We start from the raw sequence: 20,887 nt of genomic DNA on the forward strand, positions 1-20,887 counted from the left end.
ACTGTTCCTTCGACATGGCTACTTTTATTTCACACTAAAAGAGAAAATATATGTTATTATACTGAATCAAGAAAATAATAGACAAAAACAAAACCAAAAAAAATCAAAATTTATAATAACCAGAGTAGCCGATACTATCTAAAATACAGTTGGCTAATTTGATACATTCCTCGAAATCAGTCTGTCAATTAAAAACATTAGTACTTAAAGAAATAATCACTTCTGATGATATTAAAGTATTCGCTTGAGATGTTATGACTCTACTTGTCCTCAAAAAATTTCTTAGTAAAGCCTAGACAAAAAAATCTCTTAAAAACAAATGTTTACCTTCTGCTCCCCAACAAAAGCAAATATAGTTGATCAATGACTTTGATAAATAAGGATCCCACAAGGCGTTTTTAACACACAAGCATGCCAAATGAAGCCTTTACAGAAAGCTAGATGATTAAACTCTAGTTTTCAAGTCTGCAATTAAATAGATGCTAACTTACTTTACTAAGACCGACATTGTGGTATTTCTTTTCCATTATCTTCTTTACTGGTTCCTCTTCCTTAAAGGTAATAAAGCAGAATCCACGCCTCTTATTGGTCTTGTTGTCCATGGGGAGCTCTATGGATTCCACCTGACATAAAAAAAAAGTTTTAATATACTTTAATTTGCATGTTAACAGTAAGAGCACAAATTTAGTAGGGAAAGTACACAAAAAAAGAATGTCTGGCCCTAGAGCTCTATTCTGCTATGTCCCTCTCACTGTTAATGCTAATCTTTTCAAAGAATTCTTTAAATTAGAATATCCACTCCCCCTAAAATGTCTTCAGAAACCTGTTATAAAAAACAAGCTTCACAGGGTCCTAATATTTGCTATGTAATTCAAGTACAACAAACTCAAAAGCCCTCCAAGAACAAGAAAACAGTCACTTGTAAGGAAAACAGAATAAAAGTGACTGCATTTGGGAGAAAATGAAGAGTGGTACAGACCACTGAAAACTGGAGAACATATGACCACCAAAAAGCAGATGCTATTACTCTTCTTAGATGGTTACTGCCAACGTAAGCAGTTCCAATGTTGCTTGCACTTACATATATTAAGCCACAAATTTCTCACTTTAGCTTTAAATCATTAATTTATAAGAGAAACCTCACCTTACTATTTCACTAAGTTTATAATTAGCCTTATAAAATTTGCACATATGCATGTATTTATACTAAGGTATCAAATCCTACTCTTAATTCATTCCTTTCCTTTTCTCAACCGAATCATTTTCTTCTATATCTCGAGTAATCCAATCTGGATTTCTTCCTCATGTTGTTTGCATTTTTATTTCTTCTATTAATCTGGTAAATTCCTCAAAAATGTCTATTTCATCTTTGTGTACCGTATGCCCAGCAATGCTATTATCATATGGCATTCCTCAATAAATGAGAAAATGTAATCCTCTAACTTTCATAGATCCATTAAGTATTTAAAATATCCTTATTACAAAAATAATCACATAATCTGTCCAAACATCAAAACCGAAAACCACAAATGACAATTATAATCACCCTAATTTTGGAAGTCAAAAAAAAAAAAAAAAAAAAACCTGGGGCAAAACATCACATACCTCACCAAAACCACCAAAGTACTCTCTTATTTTCTCTTCAGGTGTATCTGGAGAAAGGCCACCAACAAAAATTTTTTTAACAGGCTCTTTTGTTTTCATGGCTTTGGCCCTTTTAGGATCAATCACTTTCCCATTCAATTTATGTTCTTTCTGATCCATGACCTAAGGAAATTGAAGTTTTTTATTTTAAATATGTGTATCTTAAGTTCAGAGACTATTAACTTAAAAATAATTATAGTTAAATAAACATAGCTAATGCTAGGCATATATTGACTGGCTTTTGATTGTCAATTTGTGGTGATATGACACCAACTAACACACACAATGTTTAAACATAAAGATCAATAAGAATGGGAAGACACAATTTAATCAATAACTCAAAAATATCACAGCTTTAACTGTCAGCAATATAAACACGATTGCTACTTCCCTTCAGCCCAAGACTAAAAAGATTAAGTTGAAAGTTTCTTGCCTGGCAAATTTCAAGCTCTGTTCTGTGAACTTGTCACAGCTAGCACATTCTTTCAACAAAGCATCTTAAAGTCTCAATATTTAAACAATTTAAATTTAGTAGAGCCTGGCAAACAAAGTATTCATTCAGCAAACAATTTTTTAATACTTGGGCATACTTTTAATTTTTTATTAAAGCACAGTTGGCATAACAAACAATTCTTGAATTCAACTCTTTATAAAATGTATTGGCAAGAACTGTGTCTTCCTTCATATTACTACAAAAGGGGAAGTCACAAACAATGGGCAAATTAATTTTATAAAACTATCCACATATTTTATATTAACTGATCAGAACACATAACACACTACCTTATCTACACTCTCCGACTCTTTAAATAGCACAAAGCCAAAACCCCTTGATCGCCCTGTGATAGGATCTAACTTCAGAGTGCAGTCTACAACTTCACCAAATTTGGAGAAGTAGTCCTTCAGATCTTTCTTTGTAGTGTCCCAGCTAAGGCCTCCTATAAACATTTTCCTGTAAAGACAAAAAGCAATATTAAAATGCTAAAAAAAAAAAAAAAAAAAAAAATTTTTTTTTTTTTTCAAACTTGCCTTAAGTATCCACATCATTAATACCTTTTTCAAACTGCACCAATTTACAGGGCAGTGTATGTAAATGTCATTCTTCCTACATAGTCACATATCAAAAACACCCTATTCCAGTTTGGAAAAGTTTGCTACTGCTGCACCTGCATAATTACAATAGTGAGCAAGCAGCGGATTGTCTTTTGACTTGCCAAAAAAATGTTATTCCCAAAGTAAAAATACTATACGTTGTCTTCCTTAAATTACATGTTAAATATTGGTAACAGCAAACACAGAATTTTAGCTTCAAATTTCTCTTCCAAAATCTTCATTGTACTTATAAAAAGGCTGTGAAATCCCTATGATCACAGCAACAGCATGTCTATGCTGAAGCTTTCTATTTAACAGTTCGCTAAAACTCTTAGCACATAAAAAGGAAGATGTCTAAGTCTCACTATTAAGTTGTAAACCAAGTTTTTTGATGTGCTAAGAGTCCTTAAAGACAAAATAATCATGTAAACAATTCATGTGAACCATAAGAATTACCCACTGAAGCACTATCTGCTAATTAACCTAGATAATTTATTTACAGTAGAACCTCAGTTAACCAGCAATAAAATATTTAAACCTTCAAAATGCTAAACATGACCAGTGGGGTAGTAAATGGAAACCACCAAGACACTTTAAGACTAAAAATATATACCCCCCCACCCCGCCTAAAATTTCAAGTGAAGTCTTTTTTAACAGCAAATGGCCATAAAGCTCTGATCAGCAGCTCTGTGATCTGTTTAGATCTGCTCCCTGTGCCCCCCTCCAAAAATGAGCTACCATTTATCTCCTACCCTTTAAAGAGACAGGACTGGAGATTTTTAAGGGTAAACTGTCAGAATTTGTTATGTGAGGGCTAAAAATTTCACCATGGGAATAAAAGCATCCTTGCTCAACAATTTCTTTGTAACTGGGGTGGGTCAAGGGTAGGATGGGGATGTAGTACTAACTTCCAGCTCTGGAAAGTAAATTAAAGCACAAAACATCTACATCTTGTGGGCTTTGAAGATACTGTCACTAAAGCCAATTCTTAAAACAAGAGGCCAATTTTATCCCTAGAATAAGATCTTGCTTCTGCTTCTCCCTAAAGATGCCAGATTAACTGAGGTGTTACTGATCTTACTATTTTAACCAGACTTGTTTTTTCTTCTAATGACAAAGTTAACTTTTAATGCAAAAGAAGTCTTACTTAAGGCACATACTGTCCCTCCCATTTCTTTATTTTTATTTTCTTAGGAGAGGCAACCCTTGGTTGACCTCGCAGATTGCAAGGACCTTGTAAAGCTCACAATCCTTTTTTTTTTTTTACATGTCTACAGCACCTGGTCTTCCTAAGTGGTCTCCCACCCAAGTACTAACCAGGCCCGACCCTGCTTAGCTTCCGAGATCAGAAGGGATCGGGCTTGCTCAGGGTAGCATGGCCATAGACTGTCCTTCCCATTTCAAGTTGTTTCAATTTGTACTTGAATTGTAGAGCTGGGCCTTTTATATGCTTAACTTTCACGACTTTCTCTAATAAAATGTCCATGTTTGAAGTAATCTTTATTAACTTTTTGTATTTTATAATCAAATGAACAAAAACACCCAAGTTGTATAGGTATTTTTAATGTTTACTGCCAATTCCATGGGGAGAAAGTTGAGGTATTTTCAATTACATTTTCTTTCATTCAAATAATGCATCTTCTAATATTCAATACTAACCACTTAAATTGCCTTAAACACCTTATTTTTTAAACGAAAGATGCACAGCACTTCATAGGATAAAATTCATTACCAACATTTCTTCTTTCAAGATGAGAACACTAACATCTTTTTAAAGTGGAGAAAGAAAACTAACTACTAAAGCAATGACCTCTTGCTCAGATTATCCATAGCAAGTCCAGAACAGAAACAACTTCAATTAAGTTGAAATTTAACTATTAAATTACCACTTCTGTAATTATTACAGAAATTTTTCATCAATAATTTAAGTTTGACATTATTTCAGCCTGAAGAGAATATCTGAGGAATAGACCAAACAGACACAGAATTTTCTTGCCTTTCGACTGCAATTTTTTAAAATCAGACTTATTTATTGAGACAGAACTAGTATATATTTAACCAAGGCAACGTTTATATTGGATTAAGTGTCCTTAATTTAAAATTAAGAAACGAAAAATGACAAAGAAATAACTTATAACAAGAACGAGGCATGTTCTATTATTCACAAGCCCCAAATGTTTTTTTACAACATAGAAAGTCAGTTTTTTTAAATATCAGATAAGCATACTAATTCATCAAATAGCCCAATAAAGTGCTCTTTAAACAAACTTCCCATCTTTAATATTTAATAGTAGTCTTTGGTAGAGAGGTTAAATGTCTACTACTTTAGAACTAAAAGGTCACTAAAGATGCTAGCTATCCTTCCTAAATAATCAAATCCCATTTACCCAGAATATAATAAAATACTCTGGGTCAACTATAATTTACACGTATTCCACAGAATGATTACTATTTCTCAAAAAATTAGAGCAAAATATGTAGAAAAACTTCAGCTATCCAGCACCTTTAGAGATATTCCACCTTCCTTAAAGCAATGCTGGCCTTCCTTAATCTCTCAATTGTTTTTTAACCTCTAATTATTTGGAATGATTTTTTTTCCCTACATTATCACACTCTTCTGCCTTTTTAATCAAATACAGTAATCATGATTTAACACTGTCAGTCATCCTCATTATGCTACTATAGCATGCCTGTAGGGTCTTCTGAAATCGGAGAGCTATTTTTTAATACACTAAGTAGATCCCACTTCTTAGCTCTTTTAACAGTTCTTATTTTGCCAGACTAATCACCAGTTATTGTTCTAAAACACCTCCCCCTCCCATTTCATAGGGTAGGTACCTAGCACTCAAACTTTTCAAATTTTGTGTATCGTGAAAGTAAACAGCCTCTAAGCAAAGAGCCCAAGTGGCAAATACATTATTAACATTTTGGTAGCCCAAAATGCTTTTTCTTCTGCTTTAATAAGGTTGCTGCACAAAAGACAACCAGACAGGTAAATATACTGCGATGAATACAAACTGTATGTAACAAATCCATTCCACCTTTACTCAGTAGACACATCAAGATATAACAGTATAATAAGAAAAGGCCTGTTATCTTAATTCTGGATAAATTGTAACTTTTCTTAGCCTTTCTAGAACATCAGCTTTCTTGACATGCTCTCCCTCAAATTATGAGATAGTATATGATGCCAATTTAAATTTTCTGTATTTTATATTACTGTATCTTGCTTGAAGCACAATACCTATTGTCCATCCAGATTACCTCTGCTGCCTTGAATACAAAGACTGACTTTCAAGTTGCTGTCACTCCTGCAGGTGCACACAATTTACAATGAAGTAGAGAACTCCAGAAAAATCCTAAGCAGCCAAGTTAAAACTACATCACAAGATTTGTTTAAGTAGCAACAAAAATGGGTCCCTAATGCTGCAATACAAGTTTCAAATGTGATTTGGTCGTAAGTGAATCAATTCCAATCAAAATGTAGGACTTCCCATACAGTATTTTATTAACAAAGTTTAACTTCTTAAATCTATTTATAAGCTATTTAGCGCCCCCAAAAGCTACTCACTTTAAAATACCTGCTCAACAACAAAAATAAATACTATAAAACACCTACTCAACAGTTGAAACCTCCTTACTTTTACAGACACTGAAATTACGTCATATTATAGTATTAAATGACAAGCATAAAGTTATATAACTCAGTGGAAATAACTCATCTAAGTGCTATGCAGTATCATTTAGAAATTTAGGCTGCTTTGTGGGAAATACTTTTAGAGAAAGTAAATTTAGAAGCAGTAAGCCAAACAGCCTGGGTTTAAATCCTACATGCACCACTAACTGTATGACCTTGAGGGGGAAAAAAATCCCAAGATTGTTTCTACCTCTGTAAAAGGGGGGAAAAAAACTTAAGAGCCTACCTCATATATCTGCAAGTGAGGATTAAATGAATAAACACACTACAAGGGCGGCACAGGACACAATATCTTAAGTGCTCAATAAAAGTTATTTAGAAATGGTAGAGCACAATCTTAAGAATAATTTAATAAAGCAATGTTTTCATTTACTCAATGGCATTTTTAAAAATCTGCATGGAGTCTACAGACATGCCACCCTGAACATGCCTGATCTCGTCTGATCTCAGAAGCTAAGCAGGGTCAGGCCTGGTTAGTAAGTACTTGGATGGCAGACCACCTAGGAATACCAGGTGCTATAAGCGAGGAAAAAAAAAATCTGCATGGGCTATATGAAGTTTCAACTTTAGGGGCAACAGGCCACGATGGATTTTATATAAATGAATCCTATCATTATTCTCAGACTTAACCCAAAAATTTTTAAGTATCCCATGCAAAAAATACATATACTGGAAATTAGGTCCAAGACCCTAAAAATATAGTTCCAAAATCTCTGACTTGTTTGTACTCTACATAATCGCCAGTAATTTTGGTAAGAAATAATTTCAAAATATAAAAGGCAATAAATACATATGAAGCAGTGCTGGCTGGTGGCGAATGTTCTGATTTAATACTCCTGGGTTTTTTTTTGCCATCCAAAAAACTTATTCTCTATACTATTAAGGTCATTAGATTTAACACTCCAAAGCCAACTGTACTTTATTTAAAGATATTTCCCCCAACAAGTCTTTACTATGAGACACCTCATTCAAGGTAAAATAATAAGCACCATTACAGTTCCTCCCAATTTTGTTACAGGAACCAAAAAAAATCTTTCAAACACTTCCTAAAAAGTCAATCTTCTATTCCTACCTTCATAACAAGTTCTGACAGTTTAAAAAAAATACAACAATGTAAATGTGATTTACATTTCAAGTACACGACAGGGCTGGCCAATCACTGTCACCTTTTAGTGTAATGTTACTCAAGCAATGTTACCACTAATCCTTATTTTAAAAAATTTTCTGGTGTTTTATCATTGTAATTATATTCCTTTAAAATCCTAAAATGACATTAAGTATTATGAAATATCATCAACACATAACTGATTCTCCCTCAGAAATTCTAGATTTAAAGTCACCACTTACCTATATAGGAAGGGGTGGGTTTACTTTATGCAACTAGGCAATATAACATATTAGAGTAATCATTTTAGATTGTATAAAAAATACCTTTGGAAACAGCTTGATAAACTTTTAACAAGTCAATAGAAAAAGACTGATTCCTCTAGCCCAGTATATGAAATCTCATTATTTCATACAAAATGAACCTAAATGACTAAAAAAAGATAAGTTGAAAATAGCTAATAAATTAAACATGAATAAATTTTAAATGTTTAACCCAGTATCTCTCCCCTTTTTTCATTTCATTCCAAGGCAGGAATGACATCTACTATTTTTACTTTTAAAATAAACTCTTAATCAGCTTTAATAAGGTAAACTCTCATCTACCTGGAGGTTAAGGAATGGGTTTCCTTAACCTAGAGGTTAACATTCTGGTTAACTGAGATTACTACACATTCATAATTCTATAAAGATTTCTACTAAAATCAATTTACTTCATCAATACTAAACTCAGAAAATTTTTACCTTTACTGATGAAATTTCAGAATCATGTTACTTTTTAACAGTATAAGGAGAAAATTATAGAAGATTCATTCCATGACACTGCCTGTTAGTTACTTTTTGAATATATTTGCTGGTAGTTTTTCACCTTTCTCAGAAGACTAAAGCTGTTTGGGCTTTGTGATAGTTTCAAGTCTTAAGTAAGCAGGAATTTATAGAACATGACCCAATACTTAAAACTATCACGCTGATTATTAGCCAAACACTGCCTGTAATACAAGTCTTCCCACCCTCCCCCCAAATAGTCTTAATGTCTAGCTCCAATGTACAATATAATACTCCAGAAACTAAAACATGCTTACCTTTACTCCACAGGAGTAAACCACTGGCAGTATCAACTATTAAGACACAGGATAAATACACACAAGCTATGAAAGCAGGCTACGTAGTCAATCTTCCTGTGGTGAGCATTGTTCCAACACATCATCAGCAAACCAAGTAACAAATGATATATTACCTGAGACCACACTGTTGGAAGTGAAGTAACAGAAACAGATTCCACGCTTCCAGCATCCAGTTCAGTGCCCTATCTACTAAAACGTTGAAGCAGAACTAAAGTGAAATAAAACTTGAACTAAGAGAAGTTTGTTTCACTCCATTTGTGAACCTGCACACACACTTGAGGTGTACAGCTTTAAGTGGAATAGGAAAAAAGTTATTATTCTATTCCTTTTTAAATGCTTTCAAGTATGTATAACTTGAAGGCAAAACTAATCATCCTAAATGCTGGCCATAAATGACAATAGATTCAAAACGTTCTTATATTAAGGCAGCCTTACAGATAACAAAATACCCAGGCAATACTAAAAACACGCAGTAAATACACTTAGTTTATAGAAGAGGCCACATCACTTGAGGGGAAATAAACAGGCTTAAAACAAAAATTAGCACTGAAAAATTTCAATGATATTCTTCCATTCCAAAGTTAAAAGGTCAGGTGATTTTTTAGTATTTTTCATACTAGATCAGTTTGAAATGAAAAGAATTTAACGTCCCTCCCTTATACGTGCACCATCTCAAGATTTGGGGGCATCAATTTCTGCAATTTTAACACTGGAAACTTGTCCAAGGTTTCAAAGAATGCTAAAATTCAGACCCATCTAATCAAGGTCTCAACTTATAGTAAACCCAACTTTACCGAATCAAAGGCCAGTAAAGTTGGCATGAAACTACTCTAAAAGTAACTGTTTTGCAAAGCAACGTTCAGAATGGCCCAGAAGCACTAGGATATAGATTATAATTTCAAATACTTAAAAACAAAAACATGTAGTCCCATTTTTTAAATTAGACAGGAAACACCTATAGCAGAATTCACTAAATTCCCCAACAGGAATAATCGCACTTGAGCTTATACACTAATGATGAGAGAACTAGATCAAACATCCTGTTATTAGAAAAATATTGTTGTACTGATTACTGAATGGGACTATTTTGCTTCCTGCCCAATCCAATGCAGACAAGTCAATGTACCTATCTTGTAAAACTGTCTGAAAGCTAACACGTATTATAAGTTTTCCACTGATCATGAGATTTCAAAATGTCTCCAGGTAGAGCTCACTTCAAGTACCTACCCTACAAAAAACTGCAGCCTGCAGAGAACGAGTCCACACCAAAATGGGAAATTTCCAGTGCAAATGCTTTTAAGTAGAAACTAAAGATATTAAAGTTGTAAAGATTAAAATGAAGTGAACTCAGGAAGGAAATTTACTATGGAAATGAGACCAAGTATTCTAAAGGTCCATAGTAAACTGTAGAAACATCCGCTAGAGTATGCTAACAGGAACGTCCTCCTAAAAACAGCTATTTATTCTTACATTCAAAATTTAAAACCTTAAGTCTACAACAAATCGATTTTAAAAATATTTTTAGGGTGAAACTGTAATCACTTTATTCTCAAGTTAGAACTGTAAAAATAAATGCACATAGAAATATTTAAGAATTAAATTTAGATGACTTTTGTATCTTGTAATAAGCAGTCTTATCCTCACTATTCAGATTATGAAATCACTGCCCAATTTCCCTCAACCTGGGAGATAGAAAAGAACAGATGGGTGACAAGTGCAGACACCAAAAAAGGTTTAAAGACCTTAAGATTTTTTTTTTTGTTTAAAAAGAAAAATGAGTATCTGTAACAGGATGAAACTGGGTGATTGGGCAGTCTTTTTAATACATCATCCATTAAATGTAAACATAAATGACCTCAGTAAAATCTATTTTCAGTGGATAATTGGTCGTAACCTAAAACATTCATTAAATACAGTTAATTGTCCATATTTTCCTAACAGGTCACTTAAACACTTGTAGTTATATTAGCTACCAGAGCAAGTATAATTCTTACAGGAGTCAAAACAGTGACCTTCAACCTAAGTTCATGGTCCTTTCAAATTAATGAAAATAATGCTTATGTAAGATTTGAAATATGTAATGGAGTATAGTTATAGTTTAATCTTAGTTTGCCACTATTAGCAGTGAAATTGAACTATCACAGTGCCAAACAGAAAATGTAATTTACATCAAAAACATTTTTATTCTGTATGCGAAACTGACTCATTTTTTATTTTCCCTTCAGCCTACTGCTTCCAAGTCTGCTTTATCTCCAATATAAACTGGGCGGATTTCAAGAATACAGTAATAAGTAAAGCTAATGTAAAGTTTAAATGTTATCCCAACTGGGTTCTTAAATTGTATTGTAATTAGTACACATACAAATCAACTATCTGCAAACACTGGCCCTCTAAACTCCAATGGTGGTGAATACAAACTCCTGGAAAACTCAAATATAATCCTAAAGGCAGAAAAATGAACATTTAGGAAAAGGGAGTGATAAAAAGAACAATACTCAATCTACCAGCCTTCCAAAGAGAAATCATGCAATTGTGAATACATGTCAACCAACCAACTGTAATTAACATTCCAGCCAAATCACACAAAATAAAAAATCTGCTTTAAGAGCTGAAGTGGAAAGCCACATCAGCCTGCCTCTGAATACTACATATCCAATTCTTATTAAAGTTTTATTTACAAATATGGTTGGTGGTAAAACATACATTTTTGCATTAATACATATTCACAACGCTATTTTAAAAATGGTTTTGCTTTAGACATCTCCAGAATAATTCAGTATAACATGCAAGACAATTTAAACACAAGATTTTAAATCATGTAATCTTCACGTTTAGCAGTAAACTTAGAATTCCAAAAACATTGTCTTAACAAAAACAAATCAAATTTGAAATTACAGTAATATTGTTTCTTGCCCAGATAAAAAAATATCATTACTAACTATATTAAGCTTTAACTGGCCAAACCAATTACATGCATTACCACAGACCAAAAACCATGTAATGGCATCTGCTTTGCCCAAAGTTCACAATGCCTAAAAAGGTTTTATATCCCAGGTATAAGAAATCCTACTATACTAATGTCTAGAATTTCCTGGGGAGTCAATGGGCAACCAACCAAAACACAGCTTCTGCAAGTTATGACTACTGAAACCTTTATAATACAAAAATAAAATTTAAAAGTTTTACCATTCTTCCCGCTGTGCCGTCGCTGCTTCAGAGTGTCGTGGGGAGGAGTTTGAATGGCTAGGGAATTAACAACCGGTACAGCAACCAATCAAAATTCTAGTTTTAGTTTTTGACACTGTTAGGGTTAAAAACTTTAATTCATTTACACTTCAGTTCAACAGGAGATAACTACAAAGGCAGCTGCTTTGTAATTTCAAAAATCTGGAGGGGTAACAGAAAGCCTGCCCCAAACAGCAAGTTATACCATTAATCATTTTAGTGCCTCTGCCCAAAGAACAGAATTCAGGGGGGAAAAAAATTAAAGGCTTAAGTTTCCAAATATTTAACATATTCCTTTCTTAAATTAAACTATATGTTACTCAAGATTAACTAATTAAGAAAAGCTAGTTTCCCATCCCACCTTCACTCTCCCAAAGCAAGCACGATCAGCATAACAACAGGACAAGTCTGCCTGGGCTGAGATTATTAAATCCTATCTATACTCCAAAGGCTCTCTCTCCTCCCTCCAAATATTGCGTTCTTTCCCAATAAAGAAAATCATGTTTTCTAACACTGGGTTAAGGCGATATTTTACTGTTTTTACCTTCCAACACCTTTCTCCTTGTTACTGTGAAAAAAATTCTCACACACACTACAAAAAGGAATGGAAGCATTAATCCAAGATCGGTAGTCAGTAACGGGAAAGAAAACCTAGCCAAGATCCCCGATTTAGTCCCTCCAGCTAACTCCTGTATTATGCTCCCGCCTCTCCCAATTGCTCAATTTTACTGTATTTAGTCCAGCTTGAATATATACAACTAATTCCATTTGGAGGAAGCAAGTTACTACTTAAAAACTTGCACCAAAAAAAAAGTCATGCCATAGCACAATATGGGATTTGTTCATTTTTGAAAGAAAGCTGGTGGGCCTCCTTTAACAGTGTGGTAAGAGCGGGAAGGAGAGATCAAGAGAGACTAAAAAAGGATCCTCGGCAACTGGTGGGGAAAAAGAGGTTTTGTAAAAAGTGGAAACTGCACAGAAAAAGTAAAATAGGTGAGAGTACAATCTGTACAAACTGAGGAACCCAACAGCTGAGAGCGCGAAAAGGGTGCGCGGTTAGACTAACTCGGCGGGTGGGGGAAGGGCAGCCTGCAAACCGGAGGTAAGAGATTAGAAAAGCTCCAGTCAAGTGCAGGCCCCGCCGACCAAGAACTTAAGAAAAGACCGTGGAGCAAAAACAACGTACCAACAGGCGATTTGGGGGGAAATTCACCTATCCCAATTTGTTCACCTAAACTGAAAGTTAGGGACTATGTAAGCAAGCCGTTGTGCGTTAAGTGTGTAATGGAAAAACGAAGAGATGGAGACGACTTATTCAAAATACAAAAAAAAAAAAAAAGTATTTGGCCTGAAGCCGAAACGGGAGCAGCAGAGGTGGTCAGCATACACGTTCCCCAAAGCATGTGCTTATAAAAATAAAATTGCAGCGTCTCAGGATGCTAGAGTGAGGGGCACCAAATAAACCTTAGTTATACGGGCTTTTTTGTCTGCGTTTTTTGCCCGAAACTTCAGAAAACGGGGAACAGAGCCGAGAAAAGAGAAAAAAGGTACCCCTCGACAGGCGGGAAAAAATCCTGGCGGTTAAGTCGGTGGGAGGAGACCCATGGCAAGGGAGGGAAGGAGGGCGGGCCGGGGAGCAGCATGGTGACGCTTAAAGGCAGGAAACGTGGGTGATGGGGGGAGGGGGGAGTGACAAACAAGGCAGGGGACAAGAATGAAAGCCCCAGGGAGCCCAACGAGAGAAGGGAAGAATCGTGCAAGGAGTCTTCATAAGGGCCTGGAGTGCGGGCGGAGCGGGAACGAGGCCTAATGGCGGAGGACAGGAAGGGGGAGGGGGACTAGTTGGGCCTGGCTATCCCTAGGCCGCCCCTTACTCACCCTTCATCCTCCTCGTTCTTGCTGGCATCGATCTTCGCCCCCTCCGACTCGGCGCTGCCCCCTTCGGTGCCTCCGGCCGCGGTTCCGCCCCCGGTCCCGGCTCCGCTTCCCGCCGCCGCCACTGCCCCCTGCGCCGCCGCCACCATGGCTCCCTCCTGCTCGCCCGCTGAGCCGCCTACCGCCGCCGTTGCCACCGCCGCCGCCCCGTCCCCGCCGAACTGCTCCTCCGACATAGTGCTACTACCTCCGCCGCCGAAGAGACTACACCCGCCGCTGCCGCGAACCGAAACTAGCAGCAAAGTAATCCCCGCCGCTGCCGCGCGCTCGCTGTACCGCGCGAAGCACACAACACGACAGAGAAGGCGCGCGTGGCTGCAAAGGCTCCTGCGCCTCTCCCTGGCCTGCCCCCCTCGCCTCCCACTCTCGCGCAGAGCGCACTCCCGCTCCCTTCGGCTACACTAAAAAAGAATAAGCAGCGGCGGCCGCTCTTGCCTCCTCCTCGCTTTAATGGCGCCGCCGCGGACCACCTAAAATGGCCGACGGAAGAACGGCGCGTCCCGATCACGTGACGCGCGAGCGCGCCCTTTGCACCTCCCCCGCCCCCTCTACCGCTATTTTTTCTCCCCCCTTCCTCCTCGGTCCCGCCCTCTCGCTCCCTTTTTATACCTTCCTCGCACGCGCCGCGCCGCACAGCTTGGGGCCTTTAAAAGGAACCGGAAATGGCGTTCGATAAGACGGCCGCGCGAGGATCATCGAGAACAAGGAGCGCTGTTTCGAAGGCGCGGCTAGAGATGCCCCTGCTTCTGCCCCCGCCCTTCGGAGGGTTCCTGGAGTCCGCTCACCCAGCTACCCCCCTGCATCAGGCGGGAGCCCGGTCGTTGGGTAGGGTTGTGGTGTCACCTCCCGGAAGACGACTGTGCGCTTGTCGCTTTGGGGTTGCGGAGGGGAGGCATGCACTCGGCGGCTTCTATGTCCTAGAAATGCCCAGCCCCAGAAAAGAAGGAGGCAGCCCTGAAGTTTCGGCCCCGTGCCTCCGGCTCTGTCCAGAGTTGCGCCCGGAGCGCCTGGCTCGCCGTACGCGGAGCGAGGCGCCGCTGCGCGCGTGCCTGGACTGCCGCAGATCCTCTGCCCGCTGTAGTCACCCGCGACCAGGTGACATTGAGGTTTCCCCGGCTGTCGCCGCCGCGCTTTCCGACTCGGGGCGGGCTCTCTAAGACCGCTGAGAATTAGGAGTTCTTTTTCTTTTAAGATTTGCTTTCCAAATAAGATTTTTCCTTGCCTGCTTTTCTCCTGAATTTTTTCGTCTAAAGAAATAGGTAACTTGCATCTTTTAAAGAACTGGGATTGTTTTGTTTTGCTTTATTTGAAGATCTTAAAACCAACCACGATTCTTTGAAAATAGTGGGAAATGTGTTAGATCAACCAAGATTTCATTTAATTTAGCGAGTTTTAGTTTTTGTTCTAAATAGAATATATAAATTCTACGAATCATCTTTACAAGGTTTCTGAGTTTGTTGTGGGATTTGGGTGTGTTTTTTTTAAACACCGCTAGGAGTTACATGCAGGGTAACAGTAAAGTTCTTTTTAATAGACCTATTAGAAGTCCCAAATGCTTTGGCTGGAAACTAGATTATTCGAGCTTTGGGATTTGCAGTTTCCTGCAATACACCCAGAAAAAAAAATAGTTTTTAGGTACTTAGGCAACAAATATTTGCGTGTTTAGCATGTACCCAAGCACAAAGAAAACAAAGATGAGTGCAAAATACAGCAAAGAACTCAAGAGTTTAAATATTTGTTTTCCACCATGTAATTAAATGAATTTGTCAATTGGATATTATCCAAAAATCTCAAAGGAAGATTAAAAATATCTAATTTTTATTGTTAATCAAGTTAGCAGAATTTGCATTACAGAATAATTAAAACTCGGGTACAGCTAAGTTCTGAAAACGTCTTAAAAATGTAATCTCATTGAATTCCTGTATTAAGCAAATCACACACAGGCAATGCCAAAAACAGGTATCTTAGACCAAGTGGTAGTGACTTCACCTGTAAAAGTAGTAGCCAAGGAGAAAGTGGGTATTGTGCTCAAGCCAATATTCCAATTTAGAGACAAATCACCTAAAGGGAGGTGTCTTGAATCTTTTCTGTCTTCAAGAGAGGATTTATTTGCTTTAGACATGCCTCACCTTTTAGTAATAGACTTTCCCAAAAGGTCCATTTTAACTAATATGTAGCTCAGTAGTTTCTGAACTTCTTGGAATTTTTAAAAATTTTTTATTTAAAAGATAAGAATGATTTTAAAGCTAATACCTTTACTATGCTACATGAGTATGTAAGATGCCATGTTACTCATATCTATATGTAATGGCCCAAATCTCTGCAACCTATGCTCCTACATTGCCCGAACATTCCGTCTTAGAACTTATTTAACTTGAACCTTAGTTCTTTTCACATTCTTCATCTGCCTGGTAAACTTATTCATCCTTCAATAATCAAAGGCTACTTCTGTGAAGCTTTTTCTGAATCTCTGAGGCAGAATTAATCATCCATTCTCACAGTCTTTGTCCTTACTGCTGTTATTTTTAATATGCAATTGTACTAGATTATGAGTTCCTGGAGAGCAAAGACAGTGTGTTCTGTGTGTCCTCCCAACCTCACTCACAAACATACACATGTGTACATACAGTAGACTGTTAGCTAGTTGAATTATTTTTACACGACGAAATACTAGATATTTCTAACTAGTTAGATTTGCGGCCTTTCAGGCAAAGTAGGTACACTTCCAGAAACTCAAAACGGTTCCTCTCCCAACTATCCCATTTCATCTCTGGCGTAAAAACACTTCCTCAAACCACTTGCTGACATGTGGATTCCTTAAGGAGAAAACCAAACCTTTATTTCACATTTATAGGTAAGAATTTAATGTTTAAGTGGCTGAAGATTATATACTGGTGCTGTATTAGACTGGCCCAAACCACTGCAAGGAAACAGTATCCCCTCTCAGTGTCCATGACATCAAAAATTTCATAGCTTTAGGAGGTCGCAGTGTATTTCAGATAACACACTGCAATACTGGATCCTCATTGACTTCAACCTTTGTGAATAACTTTAGAAAAAAGTGGAATACTTAGAAGAAGCAAAAAAAAAGTTCATTTGAGATTAAAATGGAATTACTTTTACCCAGGATAAGATGTACACACCTATGTTGCTGAAATTCAATTCAAGAAGTCACAGTTTTAATTTGCTAAATATACTCTACAAATAGGGCAAGTATATCCTATGCTGAAAAATTTTAAAGTGGAATATGCATTCCATTTGGCAACCTAAAATGAACAGTGTCCAGAAGAAACAACAGGAAGAACTCATTTCCTATATAAGGTACACACTTGAGCTCTTCTACAACCATGTTAAACAGCCACTTACTTGCAAAAGCCCATCAGTAGGATTTAAGCATTTTGTTGAAGCATTAGCTTGTGATTTTAGATGGTGACCAATTGCAAAAAAGTGAACAATCTGTCCTTCCTAGTGATCAGGAAGTTCTCACTTCACTTAGAGAAAATTGAGGCCCTATCACTGAACTGTCAGATTTTACTTAAGCAAATCTATTGTAGAATCTGAATTCTGCTTAACCACAGATGTCTGTCTATATGTTGCTGAAATTCAATTAAATGATTGCTGGCAGTGAGCTGCCCTTTTTTTTCTAAACAAGAAAGGGTTAAATGAAACCCACCCACCCATGTGCTCCAGACAAAAATTAAGGAGTCCTTAATGTCACCCAATACATTCAATTAACCAACTCCTACCTCTAAAATATATCTTGATTTATCTAAATGCTTCATAGAACATAAAATAGTAGGGTTATTTCTAGTTGGGTTTATTCACATTCAATCATGCAACACACGGCACAGGTACATTTCTGGTGCTGGCAATATAACTAAAACACAATGGTCTACAGCCATGCCACCCTGAACAAGCCCGATCCCGTCTGATCTCGAAAGCTAATCAGGGTCGGGCCTGGTTAGTACTTGGATGGGAGACCACCTAGGAAGACCAGGTGCTGTAGCATAAAAAATAAAACAGACAATGTAGGTGATCTCATGGAACTGAAATTTCAGTGGGAGAGGCAAACAGACAAAATAAGTAGATGTGTTAACAATTTTAGGTAGTGATAGGAAGAAAAATAATAAGGTGCTAGCTAGGGATAGACTATATACTATTTTAGATAGGGAGAATTTAAGGCGGTAACTTTTTGAGTAAACCCTGAAGGAAGTGACAGCCATAAACATAGCTTAGGGAAGACTAACAGGCAAAAGCAGACGTGTACTTGGCACTTTCAGTGAATGTTGGAGGCCTGTGTGGCTGAATGCTGGGAGGAAAGCAGAATAGGTCATATCTGAGAGATATCCAGGAATAAGGTCACTCAAGACCTTGTAAGCTGCCTTTAACACTTTGCTTTTATTATAAATGTGATTCGAAACTACATGAGGATTTTGAGCGGGAGAAGGGAATGGCTTGACAAACTTTTAAGTGGCCAGAATAATCCAGATAATTATAATCTGAATTATAATCCAGATCATTCCGGATGTTGTATGGACAATAGGCTGGGAGGGTATCAGGAATGAGTTAGAAGGCCACTGTCATGAGCCTTATCTGACAAGAGGCAAGTCTACAAATAGAGTGTTATTTAAATGTGGTCATGTAACTATTTTACAATAACTTCCTACAAAGAAAAACATGCTCTGATGACAACAAAGGATCATTAAAACAACTGAATTCATATTATTGATATTTCCAATAAAGAATAAGGTTATTTTCATTAAATTAAGAATTTTTTCCTTCTTTTTCTCCCTCCTTTTGAAGTTCTGGGATGAAATTTTGATTAGCTACTGCAGGTAGGGTTTTTTCCAGAGCCTTTTCATAATCTCGCATCAGGCATTACAATAAGTATAGTATTTTGACTTGAACTGAGTTCCGGCATCTTGGATACTCCACACTTCTTTTTCCAGGGACCAAGGCTAAAGCCAAATAGTGTCAGGTTTTGTTTCATAGTGTAGTTTTCAGATTGTTTTGCCTGCTAATTTATAATTGTCCCACTTAGTTCATAGGAGCTACTACAGTTCAAGGGAATAATTATTGAAAGAGAACATAATACAGAAAACTTGGGTTTTCAGATTAAGGTTCAGCTAACATATTGAAAGCCTCAAACAAAGGAATGTATCTCTTGATTAGAGCCTTGTCCTTTGATGCAGTGGCTCTGAGTTATTTGATACTCCTTATCCCATACAAACTGCATGAGAATAATCACTTCCTTACATCAAGACCGAGAGTTTTCAGAACAGTTGCTGAAAAGTCACATTTTAAAAAGTGAAACATAATCAAATAGTCACCCCAATTAGAGTGCCCCTCAGACTGGATTTCCTTTGTAGGTAGAGAAGCCACCTGAACTTTTGTGTGACCCTGCCATCCCTACCCTGTACTGGGAGGGTGCCTTTCACAGTCTTCCTGACTGTGGCTGTCAACTCTACCCCTGCGTGCCAAACCTCAGGCAGGGAGGGGAGCACAGCTGGAGCAGGGACTGGCTCAGCTAGAATAGGTCCAGTCCTAGGGGCTTTTCAGAATTTGAAATCACCCTGGCCCCAACCCCAAGCCTGGCTCTCTACCCACTGCTCACCTCCCCAAGTTAAGGCTTTAGCCTATCAGAAGCTCTTGATAGCATCACTGGGACCTCTAGACGCCAACTCTTGCCTGTCAACACCAACTTGTAGGGGGATTTTAATCTGTTTTAACTGGTTCATGTAGATGTTTTGGCTGCTGTAGTAGACATTTGCTATTTGGGGCCCCCCAACATCGAGAGTTTCCCTTCTCTTAGTGAGAAGCCAGTTGGCCTGGTATAAGGGCTAGGGAACAACAAGTCAGCTAATCAGAATGAACTCAGCACCCCTGGTCACATCATTTATTTTGGGAAAAGCACCAGGCCAAAGTCAGCCAATCACATTGAAGAACTTCTTTTTGACATTTGAGTGAAATACTCTTTTGCAGTTGTCATTCATAAACAAAAGCATGTAGCCAAAGGAACCACCCAGAGCCTTTTACAACAGAAAGATGCCTGTGAAGTTAGGAGTCAAACAGCATTGAAGGGTTACTGAGACATGGGAGGACAGGATACCAAGTCCTGGTCACATTCTTTGAGCCACCAGATCAATTTCTGCTTGCCACTCTCCCTGCCTCTAAACTTAGTTGACTCAATAATTTCCCTTTACTAAGCCAGTTTGACCTGCCAGTTTATCTCTCAAAATCAAAATCTTCTAACTATGCTGAATTGTTGTCAGCTTTGCATTACATCCACTCACTTACACCATCTCAGCTTTGCAGAGGAGTAGCGAGGAACATTTCCCGGAATCCCCTTCCTCTATGGTTCTGAGTAGAGTTTGCCAATGAGGGGTACTCACAGTAGATCTGGAAGACAAAGGAAAAAAGCTTTTATTGTCAGGAGATTGTGACAGCTTCAAAGAATTCTCTTCTGCTTGAAGACTCTGGCAGTTTCCAGCTTCCCAAATCTCGCCACAAGTTCTCACATTGCAGTGGTGACAGTCAAACACAATGGTTTCTCAGACTTCTGTGCAAATTCCTGCTTTGCGGTCAATGTGACCATAAACAGCAGCTTCTCCACAAGCTCTGGCTTCTTAATTTATCTATGAGTTCTGGCTTCATTTGCTCTAATGTTTCAAGCCCAAATCATTAGTGAATGTTCTCTAATCCTGCTGCAGCTCCCAGACCTTCACTCCTCCAGTTTATGCATTCATCTAACTCGTAATCCCTACATTAAATTTCTTTATTCCAGAATACTTGCAGCAGCATTGTTTTTCCTCACTAGTTATTGGTAATGGAAGTGGTTTCCAGGATGCACAGAACTTTAAGGGTGGGAGTTCGTTCTCTAATTAGATTTCATTAGATTTAAAGGACCCCATTGCCAGTGATATAGTAGTCCATGGTATACAATGACAAATGGTCAATTATCACCTTGGACTACCAAGAATTTGCTGCAATATGATAATATAGTGGAAATAAAGGGTACAAGGACTGTGGAGTGGGGCGGCCATTTCAGATTAATACTAGAGAACTT

At 37.7% G+C, this 20,887-nt stretch overlaps 1 protein-coding gene, 1 non-coding gene and 2 pseudogenes across 7 annotated transcripts in view; 2 read left to right on the top strand and 2 right to left on the bottom strand.

Moving 5' to 3' along the window:
• The window catches only part of HNRNPD (heterogeneous nuclear ribonucleoprotein D), a 17,383-nt gene extending 3,003 nt beyond the window's left edge, over positions 1 to 14,380 (bottom strand). For 2 of the 6 annotated variants that reach the window (XM_039845566.1, XM_039845562.1), the window contains exons 1-6: positions 13,765 to 14,380; positions 11,848 to 11,904; positions 2,428 to 2,596; positions 1,606 to 1,767; positions 492 to 623; positions 1 to 34 (exon numbers count right to left, since the gene is read on the bottom strand). The exon at positions 1 to 34 is cut by the window's left edge and continues 66 nt beyond it. In XM_039845566.1, the coding sequence (XP_039701500.1) occupies positions 1 to 34; positions 492 to 623; positions 1,606 to 1,767; positions 2,428 to 2,596; positions 11,848 to 11,904; positions 13,765 to 13,997 (787 nt within the window). In that variant the 5' untranslated portion in view covers positions 13,998 to 14,380. Of the gene's footprint in view, positions 35 to 491; positions 624 to 1,605; positions 1,768 to 2,427; positions 2,597 to 11,847; positions 11,905 to 12,430; positions 12,479 to 13,437; positions 13,545 to 13,764 lie in introns of those variants that run through there. The other 4 variants (XM_039845567.1, XM_039845564.1, XM_039845565.1 and 1 more) reach the window with 3 other exon arrangements.
• LOC120588501 (5S ribosomal RNA) lies at positions 4,005 to 4,123 on the bottom strand. Its single transcript, XR_005649252.1, has one exon. It is a non-coding gene; the product is annotated as a 5S ribosomal RNA (ribosomal RNA).
• On the top strand, positions 6,836 to 6,958 carry LOC120588613 (uncharacterized; annotated as a pseudogene).
• Positions 14,381 to 17,711: 3,331 nt separating the features above from the next.
• LOC120588640 (uncharacterized) lies at positions 17,712 to 17,830 on the top strand (annotated as a pseudogene).
• Positions 17,831 to 20,887: the final 3,057 nt, after the last annotated feature.

Source organism: Pteropus medius, unplaced genomic scaffold, assembly GCF_902729225.1.
Source record: "Pteropus medius unplaced genomic scaffold, Ma_sr-lr_union100, whole genome shotgun sequence".
In the NCBI taxonomy this organism is placed as follows: Eukaryota; Metazoa; Chordata; class Mammalia; order Chiroptera; family Pteropodidae; genus Pteropus; species Pteropus medius.